This window comes from Lepidochelys kempii, chromosome 5 (genome assembly GCF_965140285.1).
Source record: "Lepidochelys kempii isolate rLepKem1 chromosome 5, rLepKem1.hap1, whole genome shotgun sequence".
Taxonomy (NCBI): domain Eukaryota; kingdom Metazoa; phylum Chordata; order Testudines; family Cheloniidae; genus Lepidochelys; species Lepidochelys kempii.
Window position 1 is genome coordinate 21,517,274 of NC_136384.1, and position 25,526 is coordinate 21,542,799.

Below are 25,526 nucleotides of genomic sequence, written 5' to 3' on the forward strand. Positions count from 1 at the left end.
TACACGATTACATACTCTACATGGTTCTTCAGTTGTCCAAGTTGTGTCTCCCTGTCTACGCCAGCGGTGTAGTGTCCCAATGCGGATTGCTGTTGAAGTCTTTCCCCGCCAGAGTCTTTCACTGACCTATGCTACACACTGCAGTGTGGATGCAGCTTGCTTTTCACTGCGACATGTAGCTACACATACCCTACGTGCTGCTGCCAGTGGTCATAGTGTAAACCTAGCCACAGTGGAATGTAGTGGCTCTAGGTACTACTGTGAAGTATGTCTTCCTCCCTTTTTGTACTGTTTCAACATCGGGCACAAATATAGCCCAGGATTTGAGAACCAAAATGCTTTGGCTGCAGAGTGGAGCTATGGGGTGAAATCCTGACCCCCATTGACTTCAGTGGGACCAGGATTTCACCTATTGTGTTTGAAAGGGGCATCAGGTATTTGGAGGTGGAGGCTGTGAGGAAATGCAGATTATACTTAGTACATGGTTGGGTTTTTTTTTTTTTTATATAGGATTCCAAGATTGGTTCTAATACTTTAGCTCTCACCAAAAGATCTGCTGTACTTCACCAAACACCACTTGGCTGAGGCTTAAAAAAAATTATTATGTGGCCATGTTGGATCATATTAAAGAAGTTCTGAATTAAAATCACAAATGAGTTTGATTCCCCATAGTTTAAATTCCAAGGTATTACTAATTAAGAGGTCTCTTGGTTTTTGGTACTGTTTCTCTCCCTCTATGTGTGAAACTTGCAAGCTGTTAATTGCGTTAGTACATTCTAAGACAGAGTCTGTTCTCAAAGCAATTCACACAGAGAGAGATTCAAAGCAATACGCTGTAACAACAGAAACAGCACCCAGAGACTCCCCGCCCTTTTGTTGTATTAACAATTGTGATTAAAATAGAGATAGAGGATGTATGTGGATGGATGCTTGGTGTGGATAATAACTGAATGATCAGGCCGGTGCCAGCCTAAGAATCCAGTGTCCCTCGGCTGAAGAAGGCATCAAGTGGAAATAACCAGAGGACCCCCGGAGGGCAGACTGAAATCCACCCAACAGCCTCAAGAATGGGAGAACCAAAGAACAAGATAACATCTAGCAGCACGGAGCCGTCAGGAATGTGCTATCTGCTGATTGATTCAGCAACAGCATGATGAAGCAATTCCCATAGACTGGCATAGGAAGAAATTCCTATAAAAATGGACTCTAGAAAGTGAGAACTTTGGGGTCTGATTCTGCAAACCAACTTCCAGGAGCATCAGATGAGCATCTGACCAGGCCCTGCTCCCTCCTCATGTCCAGGCCACCTGGCCAGTGGCTTGGCATGAGCAACTCTAAGGCTGGTAACTATGATAACAACCTTGCAGAACCTGTGTGTTTGTATGAATGAATGTGTGAATAAATGTGAGATTGAATGGAATGTTATAGCTATAACTAACTGCTTACTATGATTCTTTCTATATTCACAATAAATGTGGTATTTTGCCTTTTCCCCTTTAATAAGATCCGGCTGGTTTTTGTTTTTATTGGTATAACAGCCAGACCAACCATGATCAATGGTTCTTGATACTGTTGCAACATAGGGCAATAAATCTGACGGTATACTGCATCTAAACCTGCAAATTATGTGGTATAGGGCTTCTGTAACTCTTAAGCAGTCTAGTTAGAATGGATTCTTCGTCTGATATTATAAAATTTAAACTCAACTATACCACCTGACTGCCGCTTATGTCACAATTTGAGAACCACTGAAATATGGCGTTTGATTTCACCCCTCCTGAAGAGTCCCCCTGAAGATTAGAAAGATTTTAAATACTAATTTTAAAAACATTGTGTGAAAAATTCACTAAGAATATGTAGGCCATCTATGTATGGACTTCTGTGCTTGCTCTTTCTCAAGGATGTTGTCTCATCTTTAAGGATCTCCAGCTCAGTGCTTAATTTGTAATTCTGGGGTTTAAGCAATTTTTTTTTTTTTTTAACTTTCATAACTGATGCAGCAAGCTCAGAGGTGCCGGGGCTATGAACTGCCAAGCCTAGAGGAGCCGCGGCTCAGCCCTGGCACAGATTAAGCACTGCTGCGGCTACAAAGCACAAAAAGAGAAACGATGCGCCTGATCAGAGGAGAGATTTGGAATGGATATATACAGTCACTGTAGAGTATAATTGCTTCTTCTCCTCATATTTTGTTTGAAGTAACTTTAACTGGATTTCTAATAAATGTCCTGTGTTTATAAGGCTCCACGTTTGAGATTAGTCAGATGAAGGAAAATAATAGTTTGACATTCCATATGTTTTATACACAGACCCCAGGCTGAAAATGGCCTATTTTTGCATACATGTGTTACTTAAACACTTCAGCCAGGCTGATCCAACAAGTGACATCACCATTTAATTGCATCTGCATGCTGATACGGCAATTGCTTTTTCAAACTGGCAGTTGCCTCTTAAGGGTCTTTTTGTTTTTGTTTTTTCCCCTCATCCAGTTGTTGCTCTGGGGTTGCATAGGCTGTGCTTTTCATGTATACTCTGCTATGAATTTGTTGGGGAGTGGCTGAAATAACTCATGAGATTTCAAGTCTTATGGATTATGTTCTTCACTGTACTTTTTTAATAAATATTATATTACATTATAAAGTTTTTTTTCTTGGAAAAGTACAAAATCAAACAGACACAATGAACAAGACATTTAAATTAATGGCCATCACTTTGTAAATGACTGGACAAAGTGGTGCAAATTTAATTTGTACTCATGTAAACTTATGATCTCTTGCTTTTTATTACTTTTTTGTATCCTTTTAAAAAAATTAACTAGGAAAGGTCCCAGGCATGACTAGAAGATCAGTGTGTAATCAAAAAAAGTTGTTACTGGACTTATTAAAATCTTTTAAAAGAGAAAAGATTGCTTCTGCTGTGTTTAAAACTTCAGTGAATCCATTTTGTATCTTTCCCTGTGGGAAAATAGCCATGCCCTTCTCTCAAAAATACTGAAAATGTCACGGAGAAAAGAAGGAATGCCTCTCTCAAATTTGTACCTATATTATTTCCCTTTTCTGAATCTCATTTCTATAGTGGTAGGGAGGGGTTAGTGTTAGGATATAGGTATTCAAGCCTGTCTGTAAAGGCCTAGACTCTAAGAATTTAGGTGTATTCTTATCACTTCACTGGTTATAGAGGTATAAAAGAAAGAATCAAAATCACTGTCTGCCGGTGTAAGGTCCTTCTCTTACTGTGACAGTCTGAGGCCCTGTTCTTAGGTTAAGGCCTTTGGCTAAGCAGCAGAGGCAGCCATAAGCTGGGAAGCGAACAGGTCACATCCTCACATTCCAAACTAGTCACATTGAAATAAGGTGCTATTGGGCTGTTAGGAATACAATCCTGTCCTGATAATGGCCTATCGCCTCCAGAGAAAGGGGAGTGCCTAGAAAATGTAAACGGAAACTTAATTTGATAGCATCCTGTCTGGCAAGAACTCACTTATCAATAGCTGGGATGTGAAATCCTCATTTCTGTGTTGTTCTATCACTGTAGTCTCCATTTTCCCTATTGTTTGTCAGTATAATCTCTGTCTGGTTCTGTGATTGTTTCTGTCTGCTGTAGAAATTCATTTTGCTGGGTGTAAACTAATTAAGGTGGTGGGATATAATTGGTTAAATAATCATGTTACAATATGTTAGGATTGGTTAGTTAAATTTCAGGAAAATGATTGGTTAAGGTATAGCTAAGCAGAACTCAAGTTTTACTATATAGTCTGCAGTCAATCAGGAAGTGAGTGGGTGTGTGTGGGGGGAAATGGGAACAGGGAATGGGGGTGGGGAAATTGGAATCATGTTTGGCTAAGGGCAGGAATGGGAACAGGGATACAGGTGTAAGGCTCTGTGGTGTCAGAGCTGGGAAGGGGGACGCTAAGGAAGGAAACTGGAATCATGCTTGCTGGAAGTTCACCCCAATAAACATTGAATTGTTTGCACCTTTGGATTTCGGGTATTGTTGCTCTCTGTTCATGTGAGAAGGACCAGGGAAGTAAGTGGGTGAAGGAATAAGCCCCCTAACAGTTAGTAGCTATAAGATATATTAATCTGTTGTAAAATCATTTACAAATATGTAGGGAAGGTTCGACCTCTGAGTCTTTTCTCAAAAGTGAAGTCGAGATCGCTCAGTTTGGTTTATCGGCCACTACCTTCTTTTCATTCATGTATCTCTTCAAGACCCACTTCTGCCTGGATGCTGGCTGTAGGGTGGCAGGTGTCCGGTTTTCAACCGGAATGCCCAGTCGAAAAGGGATCCTGGCGCCTCCAGTCAACACTGCTGACCGGGCTGTTAAGTCTGGTTGGCGGCTCAGCAGGGCTAAGGAAGTCTCCCTGTCTTCCCCGGCTCTGCGCAGCTCCCGGAAGCAGCTGGCATGTCCCATCGGCTACTAGGCAGAGGTGCGGCCATGGGGGCTCCACGCACTGCCCCCACCCAGAGTGCCAGTTCCGCAGCTCCCGTTGGCCGGGAAGCACAGCCAATGAGAACTGCAGGGGTGGCACCTGTGAATGGGGGCAGTGCACAGAGCCGCCTGGCTGTGCCTCCGCCTAGGAGCCTATGGGAAATGTGGGCCGCTTCCAGGAGCCACCTGAGGTAAGCGCTGCCCAGAGCCAGCACCCTGAGCCCCCTTGCCCACCCAAACTCCCTCTCAGAGCCCACAACACTCAATCCCTCCCACACCCCAAACCCTTGCCCCAGCCCTGAGCCCTCTTCCGTACCCAAACTCCCTCCCAAAGCCTGCACTCCAAAGCCCGCAGCCCCACACCAGAGCCCGCACTCCTAGCTGGAGCCCTCAGCCCTGTTCTCCCCCCACCACCCCCAGCACAAGAACAAATGGATATAAACTGGCCATGAACAAATTCAGGCTGGAAATTAAGATGAAGGTTTCTAACCATCAGAAGGGTGAGGCTCTGGAAAAACCTCCTAATAAGCAAACAATTTTAGTTTTAAGAGAGCTGGAGAAATGTCTGAATGTAACTGTGATGGTAGGGGCTCAACAGCCCAGGGGATCACTTCTAGTTTGTCTTATGTTCCTAAGAAGCTCCTGCTTCAGGGTTTCAGCTGGCCACCTACAGCTGTCAGGGGAGGAATCCCTTCTCCCTCCCTCCCCCCCCGCCTCCCACTGCCTCCATGTGATCTTTTTTTTGTTTGTTTAATCTTTCCTCTGAAGCACCAGGAATAGCCACAGCTGGAGCTGGAACATAGGATGGGGAGGGCCAGGGCTATGACGTTGCACTGAGTATTCTCTCAGGTGTTGAGCTGGCTGCTTCCTGCTCAGATGCTCAGGATCTGAGTGCCCTACGTGAAGTCTGGAAGGAATCTTCCACCAGGTCAGATTAGCAGTGGCCTTCGGCACTTTCACCTTCCTCTGCATATTTGTGTGGGTACATGTCACTTGGGTATATCTCATTTAATCATTCCCCTGCATTGCAGGGGTCTCTGGCACTGGTGTAGCTTGGTCCCTCCTGTTCTCTCCCTGTGGATTTCGGTTGTTGGGCTTAGAGTGCAGGTGCTGGGTTGTATTGGTGACCTGTTGCATACAAGAGGTCAGACTAGATGATCTGGTGGTCCCTGCTGGCCTTAAAGTCTATTTCTCTGGGTATATGTGATGCCCAATTAGGTGCAAAACTGTCTGTTCAACAAATGCTTGATTTTTCGCAAGCACTTCTTCTGGTGCAGTGGTTCTCAACCAGGGGTACCCGTACCCGTGGGGGTACACAGAGGTCTTCCAGGGAGTCCATCTACTCATCTACATGTTTGCCTAGTTTTACAACAGGCTACATAAAAAACACTAGTGAAGTGAGCACAAACTAAAATTTCATACAGACAATGACTTGTTTATACTGCTCTATATGCTATACACTGCAATGTAAGTACAATATTTATATTCCAATTGATTTATTTTATAATAATATAGTAAAAATGAGAAAGTCAGCAATTTTTCAGTAATAGTGTGCTGTGACACTTTTGTATTTTTATGTCTGATTTTCTAAGCAAGTAGTTTATAAGTGAGGTGAAACTTGGGGTATGCAAGACTAATCAGATTCCCAAAAGGGGTACAGTAGTCTGGAAAGGTTGAGAGTTGCTGCTCTGGTGGATCTGCGGCAGTGCTTACCAAGTACTGAATACTGTTCTGAGATGTATCAACATGCTCAGTTATGCTGGTATACTAGCAAGAATGCTTGATTAAATGTGTAGTGGTGGTTTATTTTGAGAAATAATATTTGAGGTGCATAAAAGAACATTTTCTCAGGCATACAAGTTGTGCAGAATTACTGGCCTGCAGAACAGCACTAGAATTAATCATACTCATTTATATATCCAATGTTGTTTTCTGTTTTAAAAGTACATTGTGTTTCGTATTACAGTGGGGTTGGAGGGTAGGTGAGGAAGTGGTATAAAACTTTTTTTTTTTAAAAGGCTGATTTTAATTCATATGAGCAGGGTATTACTAGAGACCTAACACTTGTAAATTTGCCAGTCAGATTACTTAACAGCCTCAGCATTCCTCTAAGTTTAAGATTATGGTCTCACAGTAGCAATACCATTGTTAAGGTTGCGCCAGAATTTTCAGTTTCACCGTGTCTGTACCCCAGTGTCTCACTCCGCAGCCCCCTTCGCCCCCCCCAACCCCTTTTTTGTAAACATACCTTGGGGAATTTGAACTAAATTTCAGCCACTAATTAGCATGTGGGGTTGATCTCAAATACACATTTTGGGTTTGCATGTCATTGGTTTCCTGACAAAATATAGGAAAATCGGAACACTGGTAAAGCCTGATTTCCTCCCTCTCCCCTCCCCACCCTGCGTGCAGTGCACATTTGCTGCCCCCGCTAACTGAACAGTCACATTGTGACATGAGAGATCATCCACCACTCCCTCCCTCCAGTTCATTTGCATACTTGGTGATTTGTCCTGTTCACTGAAGGAATCAGGGTGTGTGGTTTAAAAATAGAAAAGAGGGAAATACAGGCTGTATTATGATGCATACGCACAAAGAGGATAAATTAAGGTTGCATGTTTGTTATAAGTGCAATACAATGTTTATTATTATTAAAGAAGGCCAAGGGAGAAAGGGATAAAAAAAATAGAAGCAATGGACTAGGCTGATTGGTTGTCCATTTCATTTAGAAAACATTGTTTTTATTAATATCCCAAAATTCATTCTCATGAGGGAGAGGGTGTGTGTGTGTGTAGTAGGTGAAACACAATGCACAGGAAGTGAGATTGGAAATTTGGGTGGTAGTCGAGGGGTGTGATCAATGGAGACAACTGAGGGGGAGAAGGAAGATAAAGGATACTGTAGTCTGGAAGGTGGAGATATGGGGTTTTTGAAGGATAATATTTGGAGGAACAAATGATGAGACTAGAAATTTGAAAAGAAGAATGAGGGAGCGAATGTTTGGAGAGGGGGACGTATTTACAGCCTTGTCTGTGTTGGAGGGGATCGGGTGGGAGGATGGGCCTGAGGTACTATGTGGATCGGAGTTCTGCCTCCACAGTTTTGCTGGTAAAATTACTCCATTGGACTCTCTTATGCTTCTGGGACCATTTGGCATGAGAAATGGGGGAAGTATCCTTCCAGCGCCTGTAAAATGGGTTATAATACTTAGAACATTTGCTAATAAAATGAAGAGTCCTCCTTTGAGTGTTTGCAGATGTCCATTCCAATGTAAGTGTGTGTACATCCCCGAGCACAGTTGCTGGAATTTTTCCCTGTAGTGATATCCATCGGGTCAGCTCCAGCACCCTCTGGTGCTGCTCACTCATAGCATTGCTACAAGGGAGCCCTGCCAACCCTGCACTCCTTCAGTTCCTTCTTACTGCCTGTGACGGTTACTGGAACTTCCTCCCAGTGGTTTCCTTCTCTTCTTTAGTGTATATCGTTATCATAGTTCTGTTACTTAGTCAGTTGTTAGTTTTTAATAGTTAGATAGTTTTGGATGCCTCTGTGCTTATTTGGCAAGATTTGTCCACTCCCCGGTGCCAGGACATGCTTTGGTTACCAGGCTTAAAGCCCTGCACTTCTTGCAGCAAGCCGATGCCATTGACTGACCCGCATTCGAGTTGTCTCAAATGCTTAGCGGCATCTCACAGGAAATGCTGCTGCTAGATCTGCACGGACTTCAAACCCCGCACCAAGAAGTACCAGGAAGTGAGGTTGAAGGTCCATCTCATGAAGGCAGCCGCTTCAGAGCCATGCTCAGAATTGGCACCAAGCACCTCAGACAGTGTACCGTTCAGTTCACAGTACTGTTGACTCCATAGCCATTTGCAGCAGCCAGAGACCTGCTTTCACTACCAGTCCTGGTGTTCCTAGAGGTTCTGGCATCAGTACCGCTGAGCGGCAGAGATCTATCTCCCTGCCTTCACCTGGTACCACTGCCATCCTCTAGGGAAAAGCCCCCTTTCGTAGCCTCTGCTTGGACTTCTCTGTGGTGCTGATCACCAGCACTGAGGAGGTCAGCACTGCCTTGGTCTCCTCACCGCAGTTCATCCCCTTCATCGGAGTCCAAAGTGGGGTCCTACTCTTCCCACTGTTATAGTCACCCACGCTGCTCCCCAGGCCATTCCTACCATGCTGTAGCCCCAAGCGCAGGGGTGCCCCTGAACACTTGGCCCTAGGCGGGCTCCACAGCCAAGCACTGCCACATTGGAGACCAGAGATACCGAGGGTTGGGGCTGCAAAAGGGCACTTCCACACAGACCATGTGTTGGTTCAATCATCATGTCAGTGAATCGAGGACTTGAACTGGGGACGGTGAGCACCAAGTCCAGGTGATGTTGCAAAGGTGAATATACCATGGCCACCCAGGCCTTGAGAGGTCTGAGACCCAGTCTTGTGCATTGCACTGTGTATGTGCCTGGTGCCGTGTGGCCCAGAAGGCTCATACATTTACGGGCAGTCGTGATCAGATGTGTCTGAAGGGACCTGATCAGGGCTGTGACTGACTGAAACCGATCTTCTGGAAGCAAGGTCTTCACCTGTACGGAGTCGATAACCACCCCAATGAACTCTATCGTTTGTACTAAGATAAGAGTGGATTTCTGCTTGTTTATCAGTAGACCTAATTCCCAGAAGGTTGATTTGGTTGAGATGGATGTAGGATTCCATCTGAGCTCTAGACCGGCCTCTGACTAACCAGTCGTCAAGTTACGGGAATGTGTGAACTCCCCTTTTTCCAAAGATAGTTGCTACTACCACCATCCATTTGGTGAAGTTTTGTGGGGCAGCCAATAGGCCAAACAGAAGAACTGCAAACTGGTAATGAACTAGGTTGAGGACAAATCTTAGGAACTTTCTGTGGCCTTAGAAATTCAGTATGTGGAAGTATGCATCCTTTAGATGAAGGGCAGCATACCAATCCCCTGACTCCAGTGAGGGAATGATGAAGCCAAGGAGATCATGTACAACTTTAAGTTGTTGAGATAGTGGTTGAGACGATGCTGATTTATGATTGGTCTGAGACCACCTTTGGCTTTTGGAATAGAACCCCTTTCCTCTTAGATGATACAAAACCTCTTCCACGGCTCCCACTCGAAGGAGGAACTGGACTTTTTGTTTCAATAGTTGTCCGTGATAAGGGTTCCTGAAGAGGAAAGGGGAGTAGGGGGTTAGGAAGATGAGGCAGACAAAAACTGGAGAGTTTTTATTCCACTTCTATTGTGCTTAGTACCCAATGGTCTGAGGTAATGTGGGTCCAGGCATTGAGGAAGTGGGAAAGGTGGTTGGAAAACAAAGGGGAAACCGAGTCCGGTACTGAGGGGACTGAAATGTACTCGAGCGTCTCGTCAAAACGAGCGCTTTGAGCTCCCTGAGTGTCTGAGGGCGGACTGCACTGGCCTTGTTTAGGAGGTCAGAGGAGCGGGGGGGAGGGAGGGGAGGTCTACATTCGAACCCCTTGTTCTTCCTCCTTCAATGGTCTTGTGTGGCTGGCTCAGCAAAATAATGGTCAGTCTGTTGGGGCCTATAATGTTTTCTGGATACCTGTTGGGCATTACAGTTCCAGAGATTTCAGGGTCACCTTGGAATCTTTTAAGTCCATGGAATTTGGTGTCTGTGGGCTCAGAAAAGAGAGAGGACTCTTCAAAGGGGAGCTCTTGGAGGGTTTGCTGTACCTCCTGGAGAAACTCTGAGGACTGCAACCACAAGCTTTTGTGCGTGGTTACAGCCATGGCCATAAATCTAACTGTGGAATCGTCAGCATCCAGGACTGCCTGTAAGGAGGCCCTCGCTATTGTTTCCCCTTCTTCCTTCAATGAAGAGAACTCCTGTCTAGCTTCCTGGGGGAGCAAGTCCTTAAATTTGTGCATCAACTACAACATATTAAAGTCATAGCAGCCAAGCAAAACTTGTTGGTTCGCTATGCAGAGCTCCTATAGATTAGGCTTTCCAGTCAAACAGATTTAAATTCTTTGTGTCTTTCGCCTTGGGTGTGGTGCCTGTTTGACCTTGTCGATCCCCTTTCATTGGTGGCTGCCACTCCCAGGGTACCCTGGGGGAGGGTGCAAAAAAAGAAACTCATACCCTTTGGCTGGTCCAAAGTATTTCCACTCTGTCCATTTTGCCATAGGTGGAAGGAAAGCGGGGGTCTGCCACAATGCTCTAGTCAGGTCCATAATAGCCTTGTTGAGTGGTAGAGCTACCATTGAGGGAACCTTTGCCGACAAAATGTCCAATGGGCTGTGTTTTATCTCCTTGACCAACTCTGCTTGTTTACCTAAGTTTGAGGCCACCTGCTTTAATAAGTCCTGGTAGGCCATGTGGTCATCTTGAGGTGGGGGGACACCTGCTATGCCACCACCTCATCTGGGGAAGAGGAGGAGGCTATGACTGGCTCAGGGGCCTCTATCCCTCCCTCTTGTGTTGACCAAGACTCTCAGGATTTCTTCCTGAGGCTCAGTGCCAGGCTCAGCACCAAAGTCCAGGTCAGGGGTCTCGTGGCGCGGTACTGGAGATGCCCTACTATCTGAGACCACAGAGTATGAACATCTTGAGATTGTGCCGTGGCCTGGGGGAGACCTCCATGGGTTCCAAAATGGCCTTTGCATGGGCGCCGGTTCCCATGGACCCAGTGGCCAAGTGTTTCACGCAAGATGGTTATCCATTTCCTTAAAGGCCCAGAGAGGGTATACTCCCCAGGTAAAAGAACAGATTCCTCCCTGGGATCTAAACCTTGTCCTGTCCAAACTTACAGGTCCACCCTTTGAGCGGCTAGCAATATGCTTGCTATTGCACCTCTCCTGAAAAGTGGCTGCCTTAGTGGCCGTCACTTCGGCCAGAAGGGCTTTGGAGATCCGGGTCCTCACATCAGAACCGCTGTATACAATCTTCTTTAAGGATAAGGTACAGCTGCATCCACACCCAACTTTCCTTCCAAAGGTGGTCTCAGAATTCCACTGCAGTCAAGCAATCTTTCTGCAAGTATTCTACTCAAAACTGCATGTGAACAGAGGAACAGCACCTACACTCCTTGGATGTTAGACGGGCAAAGGACTAAACTGTTCTGTAGATTGACTCAGCTGTTCGTAACGATAACAGAGAGAACGAAGGGCCTTTCCATCTCCGCCCAGAGGATTTTGTCTTAGATTACCTCATGTATGGCATCCTGCCTCTGGCTAACCTGACTGCTTGTTCCACAAGATCACAGGCTTCTTTGACTGCTTTTCTAGCGCAAGTTCCTATTCAGGACACTGGTCCTTGGTGCACATGTTCTCAGCGCACTATGCCATCACCCAAAAAGCTAGAGATGATGCCAACTTCAGCCTTGCAGTCTTGCAGTCAGCTTGTTCTTGAACTCTGAGCCCACCTGCTGTGCAACTGCTTGTGAGTCACCTGCATTGGAAGGGGCATGTGCGAACACCTGAAGAAGAAAGAACAGTTACTAAACTTTCTGTAATTATTGTTGTTCAAGATGTGTTGCATATGTCCATTCCCAATCCTGTCCTCCATCCCTTTTTATTGGAGTCAGTTGATAAGAAGAAGCCAAAGGGGCGTGGGGTCGGCAGGGCCCCTTATACTGACACTATGAATGCACAGCATCAGAGGGAACTACAGCCCACCTGGCGGGAACCACTAAGGGGAAAAATTTCCAGTAACTGTGTTCTGGGCATGCACACCCTACCTTGGAATGGACACGTGCAACTCATCTCGAAGAACAATAGTTACAGAAACCTTAAAACAAAGGTGATAATTCAGTTAGAGAGAACATGGGTTGAGAGAGAGGGAGGAATGGGTAACATTCCAAAATGTTTGTACTTTTCTTGCAGGACTGAATTCCAAAATAGCTTAATCACAGACTAGTCACAAAGCATACGTTTCTTATTGCTTCTCAGTCTTGCAATAACAGTATGTACTTGGGTCTCTTAATTTCACACTTTGCTGTACATAGGTGGCCAGTATAATCTCTGCTATTGCTTGAAATTCTAGGATTTGGTTACTGACACAATTTTTCTTAAGTGAATGTATAATCATTCATTGTCTGTCTGATTGGATCTATAGAATGACAGCTCAAGTGCATAGGTTAGTAGGGAAGCAAATAACTTGAAGTTACATGAACTTATGGTTGCACAATGGACTTAACTTGAAGCAATCAAAGGCAAAAAATAGCTGTTAAATATCTGTAATATTTCATTATATTTAAAAACAAATGGTACAGAGGCTAATGTCCACATTGTTCTTTCTAATAGCTCTATTAGTATAATGCAATCTTGCTTTTATTGCAGTTAGCAAACATGTTAAGGTTCATGTTTAGAAGTGCAAGCTGACATGGTTGTTTCTATTGCATTTTATACAGTATGTGAATGTATATGCCAATTAGGGTATGGCCATCCCTGCTATTGGGCCAGTATGTTCTGTCTCTGTTCTCTTCTGGCTAGAAGCTTTACCTGATGTGTTACACAGGAAGTCCTGAGATACATATTTCTAAAGTGTAGAGCTTTGCTCTGTGTGAGGGGGAATTGAGGGTAAAGTGACCTAAGAGAGAAATCCTTTAAATAGCGTACACTTGAAGCTGAAACTCCAAATATGACAAGCTGTGCACCGTCCACTGACATGTCATGCTTAATTTACATGTATACTCCGAATGCCAGATTGCTTAATGAGCAGCCCCCTCAAATTTTTTTATTATACAGCACAGCTGGAAATCTGAGAGCCTGATTATGATCTCTTTTATACAAGGGCTAATTCTATAAAATTGAATAGATTTGCTCTTCCAGATTTATGTTGGTATGAACAAGAACAAGGTTTAGTAGCCATGATAATCTCTCAATACCATTCCTTACACCCCACATCCAGTGGTTGAACAGAGTGAGCTAGAAATTCAGCCAGTGGTGGTAGGTTGGAGACAATAAAAGCAAGATATTGTGAAGGATATTTAGGCCTTGTGGGAGGCCAGAGGCTGAAAGGTGTATTTGGTATGGCTGGATATTGCCCTCCTCCCCACCAGGCAATATTTTACTAAGTCTAACAAAATAGCCTGATTTTCAATTATTGGCTGGTATACTCTGCATTTTTATTAGGTTATTGTGACAGTAAATATTAGATAGTAAATGTTGTGCATTAAACAATCTACAGTTCCATATGAATTAGATGCATTTTTTATTATCAGTGTGATGCTTTAATCTCATTTAAACCAGGGTGATTAGTGTGAATGTAATTACATTTGCGGTAGCTCAGCTATTGATATAATGAGCAGCACAGTGTGGAGTTGTTGTTTTTTTCCTTCATCCTACTGTAATATTTCATTTTCAAAGGTAAATTAAAATTCTTGTGTGGTGTAAATTTAGTTGCGTGCCACAGTGATACTATCAAGCAGTTTAGTTAGTTAATTGGATTTCAGATAGTGAAAAGTAGTGGGGATGAAAACATAGAGGATTCAGAAATTCCTTTCAAATAATTTGGACGATCATCTGAATCTGTCTTGTGCATCCTTTCTCCAGTCAGGCCCAGATTCCATCCCATTTGCTGTGTTGCATCCTTGGAAAGATGACATGGAAGGAGTTCAGCAGTCTAGCTACTGCTCTCTTATGGGTTTCTTTCCTTTTCAGGTGGGAGTGAATGGTCCAGTCCCACATTCTGGTGTTGAGTCTGTGTGAGGTTATTCCGCTTCTCTGCTGTGTAGCAGAGTTGTAGCAGGATGCATTAATTGCTTTGTTGGGTCCTACCAATATGCTGCCACTTAAACCATAAAGGGCAGGCTGCAATTGATACCCCAGAGTGAATGGTGATATTGGGAGTTGCACAAGCTTGGTAGGGGGTAGTTCAGGTTCCTGGAGCATACCGGGTTCTCTTCTCCTTCAGCTCCTGTGAGAGTTCTTTCATATACTTTGAGACTTCTCCATACTACCATGCACATTTTCATAGGAATGAGACTGGGCGGCCCACTGTGCAGCTTTGATTCAATAGGACTCACTAATCCGTCTGCTGGATCACAATAATCTGCCACTTCAAAGTGGCCCTAGATGTTACCCTAACACTTCGCCATCTTTTTCAGGTGGTAAGGCAGGGAAGAATGAAGGGGGCTGTCAGGGTTCCTTCCCTACTCTGAACTCTAGGGTACAGATGTGGGGACCTGCATGAAAGACCCCCTAAGCTTATTTCTACCACCTTAGGTTAAAACTTCCCCAAGGCACAAAGTCTTTGCCCTTGGATTAGGTAAAACACTTCCACCACCAAGTGATTTAACAAATAATCAGGCAAAGGACCACTTGGAGTTCCTATTTCCCCAAAATATCCCCTCAAGCTCTTACACCCACTTTCCTGGGGAGGCTTGAGAATAAACAAGATGAGCACAGACCAGCCTTGGATTTTTAAGACGCCAAAAACCCAATCAGAGTCTTAAAAAACAGAACTTTATTAGAAGAACAAAAAAAGATAAGAAAACAACTCTGTAAGATCAGAATGGAAGATAATCTTACAGGCAGTCAGATTCAAAACATGGAGAATCCCTCTAGGCAAAACCTTAAGTTACAAAAAGACACAAAAACAGGAATACACATTTCCTCCAGCTCAGCGAATTTCACAAGCCAAAACAAAGAAAACCTAAGGCATTTTCTAGCTAGATTACTTACTAAACTTTACAGGAGTTGGAGGGCTTGCATCCTTGATTTGTTCCCGGCAAAGGTATCACACAGACAGAGAAAAGCCTTTTTCCCTGCTCCAGATTTGAAAGTATCTTGTCCCTTCATTGGTCATTTTGGGTCAGGTGCCAGCCAGGTTACCTGAGCTTCTTAACCTTTACAGGTAAAAGGACTTTGCCTCTGGCCAGGAGGGATTTTATAGCACTGTATACAGAAAGGTGGTTACCCTTCCCTTTATATTTATGACAGGGGCATAACATATGGGATTCTAGGGGCAATATTAGGAACGGGTTTACTTTTCTCCTTCCCAAGAGAAGAAATCAGGTAAGGAAAGAGTTTGGAGGCTAGTGGAGCTGTAGCAAGCAGCTGGTCCTGGCTGCATGGGTGAGATTTTTCCCTCAGTGGAGATAAAATTAATATGGAAGGGGAATGGCAGCTGCTTACGACTTTTGTGGTTTCGGGAGTTAGGGATAATGCCTTCTTCCTACAAATTTGGTATAAGCCCAGCTTCACCAGAGAAGGGGATTGGATTCACATAGTGACCCAGGCACTAGTAGAAGACTTCATAATTACCTCAGGCCTGGGAGTAAGATGGACTGGATAGGCCCAGGAAATGTTGGAATGCTATAGAATGGAACATCAAAAAGAAGGGGACATGCTGACAGTCTGAAGAGGCTGTGGTCTTAACTCCTCCTTCCCCCACACTCCTCTTGGTTGGTGCCAGTACATGTGTTTTAGGAGATATCTTATGATTCAATAAAATTGTGACCACTTGACCTTATGGCCCCTGCCATTTGCAATAGACCTTTTCCAAAACCCAAAGGTTAGAATTTGGTCAATTACTATTTTAATTCTGAATGAAACATTTATTTCTATTAAATGGGTATGGTGGACCAATGGGAAATTGGATGAAGATCTGCAGAATATAAAACGTTTAAGAATTACTTAGGCAAGTTAGATGTCTTCAAGTCGGCAGGGCCTGACAATGTACATCCTCTAGGTAATACTTAATCCTGCTTCAGTAGGACCACACCCACCCACCCACCCACACACACACACTCTCTCTCTCTCTTTGTGTGTGTGTGTGTGTATATATATATGTGTGTGTATGTATGTATGTATGTGTATCTCTCTCAGAAATCTAGAACTGGAAGGGACCTGGATAGTCCAATCCCCTGGACTGAAGCAGGACTAAGTATTACCCATATATATATATATACACACAAACACATATACTTTTTTTTATCGTTTAAGTGCAACAGCTAGAACAGGGGTGGGCAAACTTTTTGGCCCGAGGGCCACATCAGGGTGCGAAACTGTATGGAGGGCTGGGTAGGGAAGGCTGTGCCCTCCAAACAGCCTGCCCCCTCCTGGGACCCCACACCCCAAACCACCCCTCCAGGATCCCACCCCCATCCAACCTCCCCCGCTCCCTGTACCCTGACTGCCCCGACCTATCCACACCCCTACCCCCTGACAGGCCCCCCGGGACTCCCACACCCTATCGAATCCCCCCTGTTCCCCGACCCCTGACTGCCCCAGAACCTCCGCCCCATCCAACTGCTCCCTGACAGCCCCCTGGGACCCGCTACCCAACCCCTGCACCACTGTGTGTGCGCGCCGCCCCCTTACCATGGCGCTCAGAGCGGCAATAGCTCACAGTCCCGCTGCCCGCATCACGGCATGGCTGCAGGAGAGGGGGGGCAGTAGGGGAGGGGCCTGGGGTGAGCCTCCTGGGCCAGGAGCTCAGGAGCTGGGAAGGACGGTCCCGTGGGCCGGATGTGGCCCACAGGCCTTTGTTTGCACACCTCTGAGCTAGAAAGCTGCTCATCTCAGTCATAAAAAATCACCATTAAAGTAACATTATTCTACTGTTACATCTTGGATTCAGGCAAGAGGTGCTCATTTCTTGTTATGTGGAAAAAACAAATGTTCAGTTCATTTTCTGATACTATAATCGGTCTTTAAAATATTTCTGTTTGCACTTGCTTATTTAAATAATGTTAAAATAGGTTTAATACAGAGACTTTTGTCCCAGGAAACAAGTTTTTTACTAGGTGTATTTGAGGCTATTAATTATTTGTGTAATGAGACTAAATGAACAATTCACATTCAATTTGCATCTATTACAGTTGTCAGTAAAATTATAACCCTATTAAATGTGACATCTTCTTTTGCAGTGACCCCTATGTGAAACTTTCTCTGTATGTAGCAGATGAGAACAAAGAACTTGCTCTGGTGCAGACAAAAACTATAAAAAAGGTAGGTGTTGATTCTTACTTGACTGTGTTCTGGAAGTATTGAGAATGCTGGAGCATGTTTCTTCTGTACATGATATTACAGCATTGATGGAAAGATACTGTCTGTGCATGTTTGTATGTATACTGGATAACATTTTCTTTTTTCTCAATCTAACTCTTACAAGCTAGTGCATGCATTTGCCTTTAGCCAAGTGCAGACTCTGAACCATAAAATAATGACTTTATAACCAAAGCTTCTCAGCTGAGATTTGATGTGTTGAATTGCAATGTTGCTTGCTTTTGTAAGATTTATTTAAAAATAATATTAAGCTATCATAAAATATTCTTTAATTGATTGCAGGCATGTGAACAATTAATTGACTATTAACAGAATGGTCTTTCTGAGAGTCTTCTCTCCCAAGTCTTTCTATATCTATTTTAAAATATTTGATATGGGCATTAAAATGCAGGGCAGAATTGTGAGCTACTGAAATTCATTTTTGAATAATCTCTGAAGATATTTTAAAAAATCATTTCCAACTGGTACCAAACCTAAAGGGTTTTTTTTTTTTTAAAATTTCTAGCTTCAGTGAAAAGTGTAGAGAGACACTATTAGCCACAATTTTAGAGGTTACCTGCTTCCTTACAATTAAAGTTGACTGGATGTTATGCAAAAAGGGAAAAAGCAATAATTTTAATAAAGATTAAAAGAAAAGTCATGCCCTAGTATTCTATCCTATTTTATAATAATTATTTAAAACCTTTTTGATGTATTGTCTCCTTTGGTATCATAATTTCACTGATTCTTCCCCCCCCCCCCCGTCCCCCACTATACAGTTTTTCTAGCTTGACAAGACCTCCCCATTTGTAGAGTAAAAAAGGATACAAGAAAAGAAACTTTAAAACAACAAACAAAAACCTACACCCTCAGTTTCATTTTATCATTACAAATAAAGTAAAATTTAAAAATTGTGAGAACCTCATATTCAAAACATGCAGCACCATGTCAGTACATGAGAGAGACACAGTGGAACAAAGAATACATTGTCTAAGCTGTCTGAAAAGCAAAAGAGTCACCGGGGGCCATGATATTGCTCCCTGTGAATATGTCTAAACTGCAATGTAAGCCCAGAGTTAGCAGAACTCAAGTTAGCAAACCTTGGGTTTGTTAATCTAAGGCTTGAGTGTTTACACTTATTTGTAACCCCAGGTTAGGAATTGCTGAAGCTGGGGTCCCAACCTGGGGCTCCAGCATCTACACTGCATTATGTGGGCCTGAGTCCAATTTCTCAGACTTCCTAGACCCACCCAAAATGTGGCCGCACCAGCCCTTTGTGGTGCAGTGACTGTCCAGAGGACAAAGAACGTTGGCCCATGGGATTGTGGAATACTCTTAGCAGATTTCCAGAGCACGAATCCAGTGGGGCTGCATCTACACTACAAAGCAATAGGGCTTGAACCCTGGGTCCCTGCTTGAATGAGTATTGGACCCTCAACCCCCATGGCATTCTCAGACCCTGGGTTAGCACAGTTTATGTGTTGGTATTGGGGGGGAGAGGGAGGAGGAGAAGGCTTGAGGCTGAGTTAAAATGCTGGCTGTCCATTGCAGTGTAGACATACCTTGTGGGTACAGGGATCTGCTTCCTTGAGCTCTTTGCAGGACCAGGGTCTAAGAGTATGAACTATTAAAAGTAAAAAGAATTGAAATTGAAGGAATTAAAAAAATAAAACCTCAGGTGTTTGCTAATTACACTGATGTGGAAACTCCTTTTTTTTTTTTTTATAATAGGGTTTTTGATCTTATGTTGTCCACTTTAAAATATATTTTTGGGCTCTACTAACTTTAGTGTCAGAGCCTCTCCAAATCTGTTTTTAGTTTTGGTAAAAGTCCTTAGTGAAAAATTCAGCTCTACTAAGTTGCTACAGTAACAGCACAGAACATAGTATTTTGGGAAATTGTTTTTAAATACCTTTGACATTTATAACAAAATAATATAGGTATGTGGGAAGCTTTCTTTTGAAGATGGAGGTTTTTTTTCGTAAGTAGGATTCACGTGTCATCCTGCTATCATGGAATTTTTATTTGTACAGTATGCACTCTTATTCTTTTTATATCAATGGAAAATGTGTAAGCGTGGTCTGTGTGGGAAAGTCTTTTTAGTAGAGCCTAGGGTTTGAATTTAAAGAGAGATAGTATGTGTTCTTTCCTTTATTTATATATTGTTGTTCCAGTTGAAGAGTGCCTTTTTTTCAGATTAGTTTATGTTGCTTGGGATGGGATTTAAACTGTATGAATAAAAAAAAAAAAGTCCACTCTTTATACTGGAATAAGAGTTCATTTCTTGATAGATTTTATTTTTTAAATAAAAAAACAGATTTTTAATTTAAATTAAATGACAGGTTTCAGAGGAACAGCCGTGTTAGTCTGTATTCGCAAAAAGAAAAGGAGTACTTGTGGCACCTTAATTGGTTAGTCTCTAAGGTGCCACAAGTACTCCTTTAATTTAAATTAAATAACTTTTTTTCCTTTTTATATATCTATTTAAAATTAAATTTTAAATTGATAACTTTTCATCCATTAAAATTATTTAAATAAAAAAATAAGTACATATTTGCTGCTTAAGCTTAAAAGAAAGGCAAACCACTGAACTAGTGGAAGTCACTGGCAAAGCACATGGAAACCACAGTGTACGGAAGTGCAAAATCAGCTTTTGATAGCAGTAGTTTTTTCTGAAGGTTCAGAGAATATTTTCTTCATTCAGTTTATTCAACTAGTTCAGTTAATGGCTCATTCATTCAAAGATAAAAAACTGATTGGGAGTTGAAAAAGCAAGGAAGTTTGTTTTCCTCTTCCAGTTTATAGTAAAAACTAGGGTGAGTTGATGACATCTACTAGTACTAAAATCTTGAAGGACATGGTTACCAGAAACAATAAATTCAGTAACCACAGATGATGATGATGATTATCATTTATTATTATTTTGTATTATCATAGCTAGGGGCCTTATTCATGTCCAGAATATATTTTAATTTTATAATAATCAGTTTTAAATGCAAAACATGTTTTGATAAACTTTTTTTCTTATGTATCCAGCACATTTTAAAGTAATTAACTAATTTTAAAAAATAAATTAATTTATGTTTTTGTTCACTTTAATTGATTTCTAATTTCCATCCAGACAGCTCTTAATACAGATCATGAATAAAAAATTAATGATCTAATAAATAGAAAATGGTGAATGATGCATTTCTTAACATAATAAAAATAAGAAAATGTAATTGCTTAAATAAACATGTATAGATATAAGCATATCCTCCTGGCTAGCAAAAAACAAACAAACCACATTTAATGTAAAGGAGGCTATATTTAGTTGAAAATCAACAAGTTTTAATGGTTACCAGCCAATGAGAATCAACCTTTCTTTAGGAAAATAACTAAAATTTACAAATGCAAAACAAAATTAGTCAGTAATTTAAATCAAGGTTTCCTGTTTTCTGATTTAAGTCATAATTAAAATAGTAGATTTAAATTGCTTTGATTTAAATCAAAAGGAGTACTTGTGGCACCTTAGAGACTAACCAATTTATTTGAGCATAAGCTTTCGTGAGCTACAGCTCACTTCATCGGATGCATGCTGTGGAAAATACAGAAGACGTTTTTATACACACAAACCATGAAAAAATGGGTGATTATCACTACAAAAGGTTTTCTCTCCCCCCACCCCACTCTCCTGCTGGTAATAGCTTATGTAAAGTGATCACTCTCCTTACAATGTGTATGATAATCAAGGTGGGCCATTTCCAGCACAAATCCAAGTTTTCTCCCTCCCCCCCAGTTTTTTTACAACAGAAAAACTTCAAATCCAGACTCCAATGAGAGACTGCTGAACTGGAATTCATTTGCAAATTGGATACAATTAACTTAGGCTTGAATAGAGACTGGGAGTGGCTAAGTCATTATGCAAGGTAACCTATTTCCCTTTGTTTTTTCCTCCCCCCCCCCCCCCCAGACATTCTTGTTAAACCCTGGATTTGTGCTGGAAATGGCCCACCTTGATTATCATACACACTGTAAGGAGAGTGATCACTTTAGATAAGCTATTACCAACAGGAGAGTGGGTGTGGGGGGTGGGGGAGGGGAAACCTGGATTTGTGCTGGAAATGGCCCACCTTGATTATAATACAGTTGTAAGGAGAGTGATCACTTTAGATAAGCTATTACCAACTGGAGAGTGGGTTTGTTGGGGAGGGGTGGTGTGTGTGGGGGGGAGAAAATTCCCTACCCCATTAAGCCAGGAGTTCTGTGTTCCCCACAATCCCCCATCATGTCAGGGACTCGTCCCCCATTCTTCATTTCTTCCTATTTTCCACCCCACCATTTGTTTTTCTGTCTGGGAGATAGATCATTCAGGATGTCAACATTTAAAAACTATTGGGAGGATGGGCAGAGCTGAGATGGAGGTATTGCTATGCTGGAAGGTGCTGATCAGATGCCAAGAGCTCCATGTGTTCCTCTTTTTACTTCTCCTGCTTTTCCAGTTTTCACCAAAACCATGAGGATTCTGCCCATTGATGCTTAGAACATTCCCTGAAATTTTGGAATTAAGTGGATAAAGCATTCAGAAGCTATTGCATTACATAGACAGAGAAATACTATTGAGTTAAGTGCAAGACCTCACTTCCCTCTGCCAACTAGAACAAAAGCCCTCACTCTGAGTGGGATTGTTGTCCCTCACAACAATGGAAATATTGAAACAGTGACACGTATTTCTTTAACTTGTTTTAAAAAATGGCATGGTAGACTTAGGAAGCTTAAAAACAAGTATTTCGCATGGCAATAAAACAAATCACTGCAGTTTTCCTTGAAATGTGCTGAGACATAGGATTGTTTAGTATGCTTTGATACTTGGTGTTGAGCCTGTGATTAAGGACAGCTTGTGGTCTGTATATACAATTTTATATAGCCTCAGGTCCGTGTTTGGCTTTTTGGGAGAATTAACTTTCTGAGCTGTATGGAGCAGGGATGATCAATAATAAGGGTGGAGAGAGCCGGGGGAGAGGGGCAGGGGGCAAGGATGTGTGTGTTTGTGTGTGTGAGAAAATCGTTTGACATTAAAATGAGCTGAATGGGCACTTCAGATTATTCTTTTTCAAAAACTGAATGACACATATTGCTAATATTCTTATTACTAATCTGTTCATTTTGATAATTTTATACTTGGTCTCCTTTTAGGTTGTAAGCTAATTGCATATTCTACTCAAATCATTAATACAAAATTGTGGTGCTCCATAGCCTTTATTTGGGAAACTGGGGGAAAAGAGCCCTAAGCAAATTCAACAAAAACAAATGTTACCTTTTTGCAGTCTAGAGCCATAACTTTCTTTGGAGCACTAAACTCATCCTTGTATTTAAAAACTGGTCATTTTGCTTACTTTGGTTTATATTATAAAACATTTCATTAAGATTAGTCTTCCTTACAATCTCTCTGCATAGATCCTCAATCATATCCCTTCTACTGATAGATTCCTATTTATAGTTAACATCTATTTCTGGATCATCCAGCTGAAATACCCTCCCATGCTCAGTTTGCTTGGTAGATGAGTTTAAAATCATTTGACAGCAATGTTTTTATGCTTGGTGGTTGTTGCTATGAAATATTAAGGTTGTTTTTTATTGACTTTTAACAAAGATTTTCACATGCATGCACTTGTAAGTGGCTGCAAATATACTGGCAGCTGCAATAGACTTGAAATCAATTATTGTTTACATTAAAAAATTAATTTCTTTTACAGACACTGAATCCAAAATGGAATGAAGAATTTTATTTTAGAGTAAGTTTTTTCTTTACTTGTAATAAATCATTTAACTACAAATAGATTAGTAAAATTAAACACACCACATTGTAAAGGGGTGGGAAGGAGCTTATTCTCTTTAGTATTTTACCCTTTAAATATTTCTTGTGTATTTCAAAGAAAAATCACTTGAACTGATGTAGTTACTCCCTAATATCTGTTCTAAAGGATGGAATAAAACATAGGATTTGCCATATGGTTTAATGTATGAAACGGTTGTTGCACAATTTGATAATGGTTCTTTTTATACATGCTTTGAGTTTATGTATGTAGAAAATGTAATATGTTTCACTCAAACATGCATTTTTAGCATATCATGTTTGCTGTGGTATTAAACTGGTAATGTAGTGGCAAATAACCAGAAATTCTTCCTAGGGCTATATGATAGCCCAGCATAACTAGATGAAAGAGACTAAGTAAGTGTTTCATGGTTAAAGATCTTGAAAGTTGAGCGAGCATGACAAAAAGTAGTGAAGTGCAACAGAAAAGGAGAATTGAAAGAGCAATTTTTGGCAAGTAGCATAAAAGCAAAGAGAAAATATCAAATTTATTTTATTTTTGTAACTTTTTAAACTGGTCATATCATGTTAGCAATGTTAATAAACTGCACTTAACATCTTGTGCTTTTCTATTATAAGTAGTAGTTGACATTTTCATCATAAGATGTTAAATATTCACAAAATGTGAAATAATAGGCTCAAAATAAAAAAATACTCTGAATTAAATGTAATGTATTTATGGAATATAAATAGCTAGTATGAAAAACATCTTTGATCTTCAATTATTACAAAGAGTTTTCAAGGAGCAGTTACTTAACTTCTGTCCAGTTGTAGTTTTTACAAGAATAGGTTAGGTAAAATTTCAACAGTTTAAATTTAATCTTCAGAACAGCTGTTTGAGAACAGGGAAAGGCATTGTGGATTTGTTAAAATGGTAATATCCTGTCAAAATGCATTTTAGCTGTTGACCATTGTGCTAATTTGGTAATTTACAACAGAATATTTGTTAATATCTAATTTGGGGAGATTATAAATGCTTTAAAATGTGAATTCCATTAAAATAGCTTTTTACAGGGTGAAATTTAATAGATTTTTATCTCTAAAACAATCTTCCGAGAGATAGCTATTTTGATTCCTATAATCTACTACAGAAGGCACTTGAATCTGTTTCTTTGAGTAATGCAGAATCTCTAGGAATCGTCTTGGCACTAAACTCAGTATGACTGGCCCCAGCTTTTTCCATTTCAGTTACAACAAGGTTTGATATATGCAAGCTTCTCATTAGTAGAACATTCATCTGGTCATGTTACACTTTCACATATTAAGTTTGACATTTCTGATTCTTGGGATTCCCTGTTAAAGGCTACAAGAAAAATGTCTTCAAAGCAAGTAGCAAATCAAAATGTTCATCCATTGTCAGAACTAGGTGTTACTAGTTGCATCATTAGTATTTATTCCCAGTTAACCTACTTTGCTAAACATAATTTTGAGTACATATCAGTAATTTATCATATGGTTCCAGTTACCAAAAAACCCAAAGCATTAAAAGCCCAGGAAATATTGTGTTAAGAATAAACTTAAAAGGAATCCAAACATCAAGGCACCCAAACAACCTTAACTCTGTCCCTGTAGTGATGTGCTGGAGGGGAAGAAGCAATCTTTGGCTCTATCTTCTCTGACAAAAAAAGGTAGTTTTTACCACCAGGTAAACTAGGTGACGTCAACACTATCCTCCCCTTCACAGCCCTGTGACTGACCTCACTTAGTTTACCTTATGGTGTCTTGTCTCCACTTTGTATTTACTGCAGTCTCTTGGAGCCACAGCACTGAGTTTTCAACACAAGGTAAACTAGAGGAGGTCAGTCACAGGGCAGTGGGGGGAGGAGAGTGTTGACTTTGGCCTAGTTTGCCTCATTGTAAACACTGTAAGTGCCTTGTCTCCACTTAAGGTTTTACAATGAGATAACTATCACCTCTTAAAAAGAAAAGGAGTACTTGTGGCACCTTAGAGACTAACCAGTTTATTTGAGCATAAGTGAGCTGTAGCTCACGAAAGCTTACGCTCAAATAAATTGGTTAGTCTCTAAGGTGCCACAAGTACTTCTTTACTTTTTGCGAATACAGACTAACAGGGCTGTTACTCTGAAACCTGTTATCACCTCTTAGTTAACTCGCTGCCAATAAAACAACAAAAACACAACAACAGCAGCTTTGTGTCAGCGAAGACAAAGCCTTATGGCAGGTCTATACTACCATTTAAGTTTCAGAGTAACAGCCGTGTTAGTCTGTATTCGCAAAAAGAAAAGGAGTACTTGTGGCACCTTAG

At 41.5% G+C, this 25,526-nt stretch overlaps 1 protein-coding gene across 11 annotated transcripts in view; it reads left to right on the forward strand.

Moving 5' to 3' along the window:
* The window catches only part of NEDD4L (NEDD4 like E3 ubiquitin protein ligase), a 371,283-nt gene that overhangs the window by 150,126 nt on the left and 195,631 nt on the right, over positions 1-25,526 (forward strand). For 9 of the 11 annotated variants that reach the window (XM_073343628.2, XM_073343623.2, XM_073343622.2 and 6 more), the window contains 2 exons: positions 17,289-17,370; positions 23,142-23,180. The exons of the other annotated variants lie outside the window; for them this stretch is intronic. Coding sequence is in view for 5 of the 9 variants with exons in the window: in XM_073343623.2 (XP_073199724.1) it covers positions 17,289-17,370; positions 23,142-23,180 (121 nt within the window). In the remaining 4 variants the exon portion in view is untranslated. The remainder of the gene's footprint in view (positions 1-17,288; positions 17,371-23,141; positions 23,181-25,526) is intronic. 11 annotated transcript variants of the gene reach the window in all.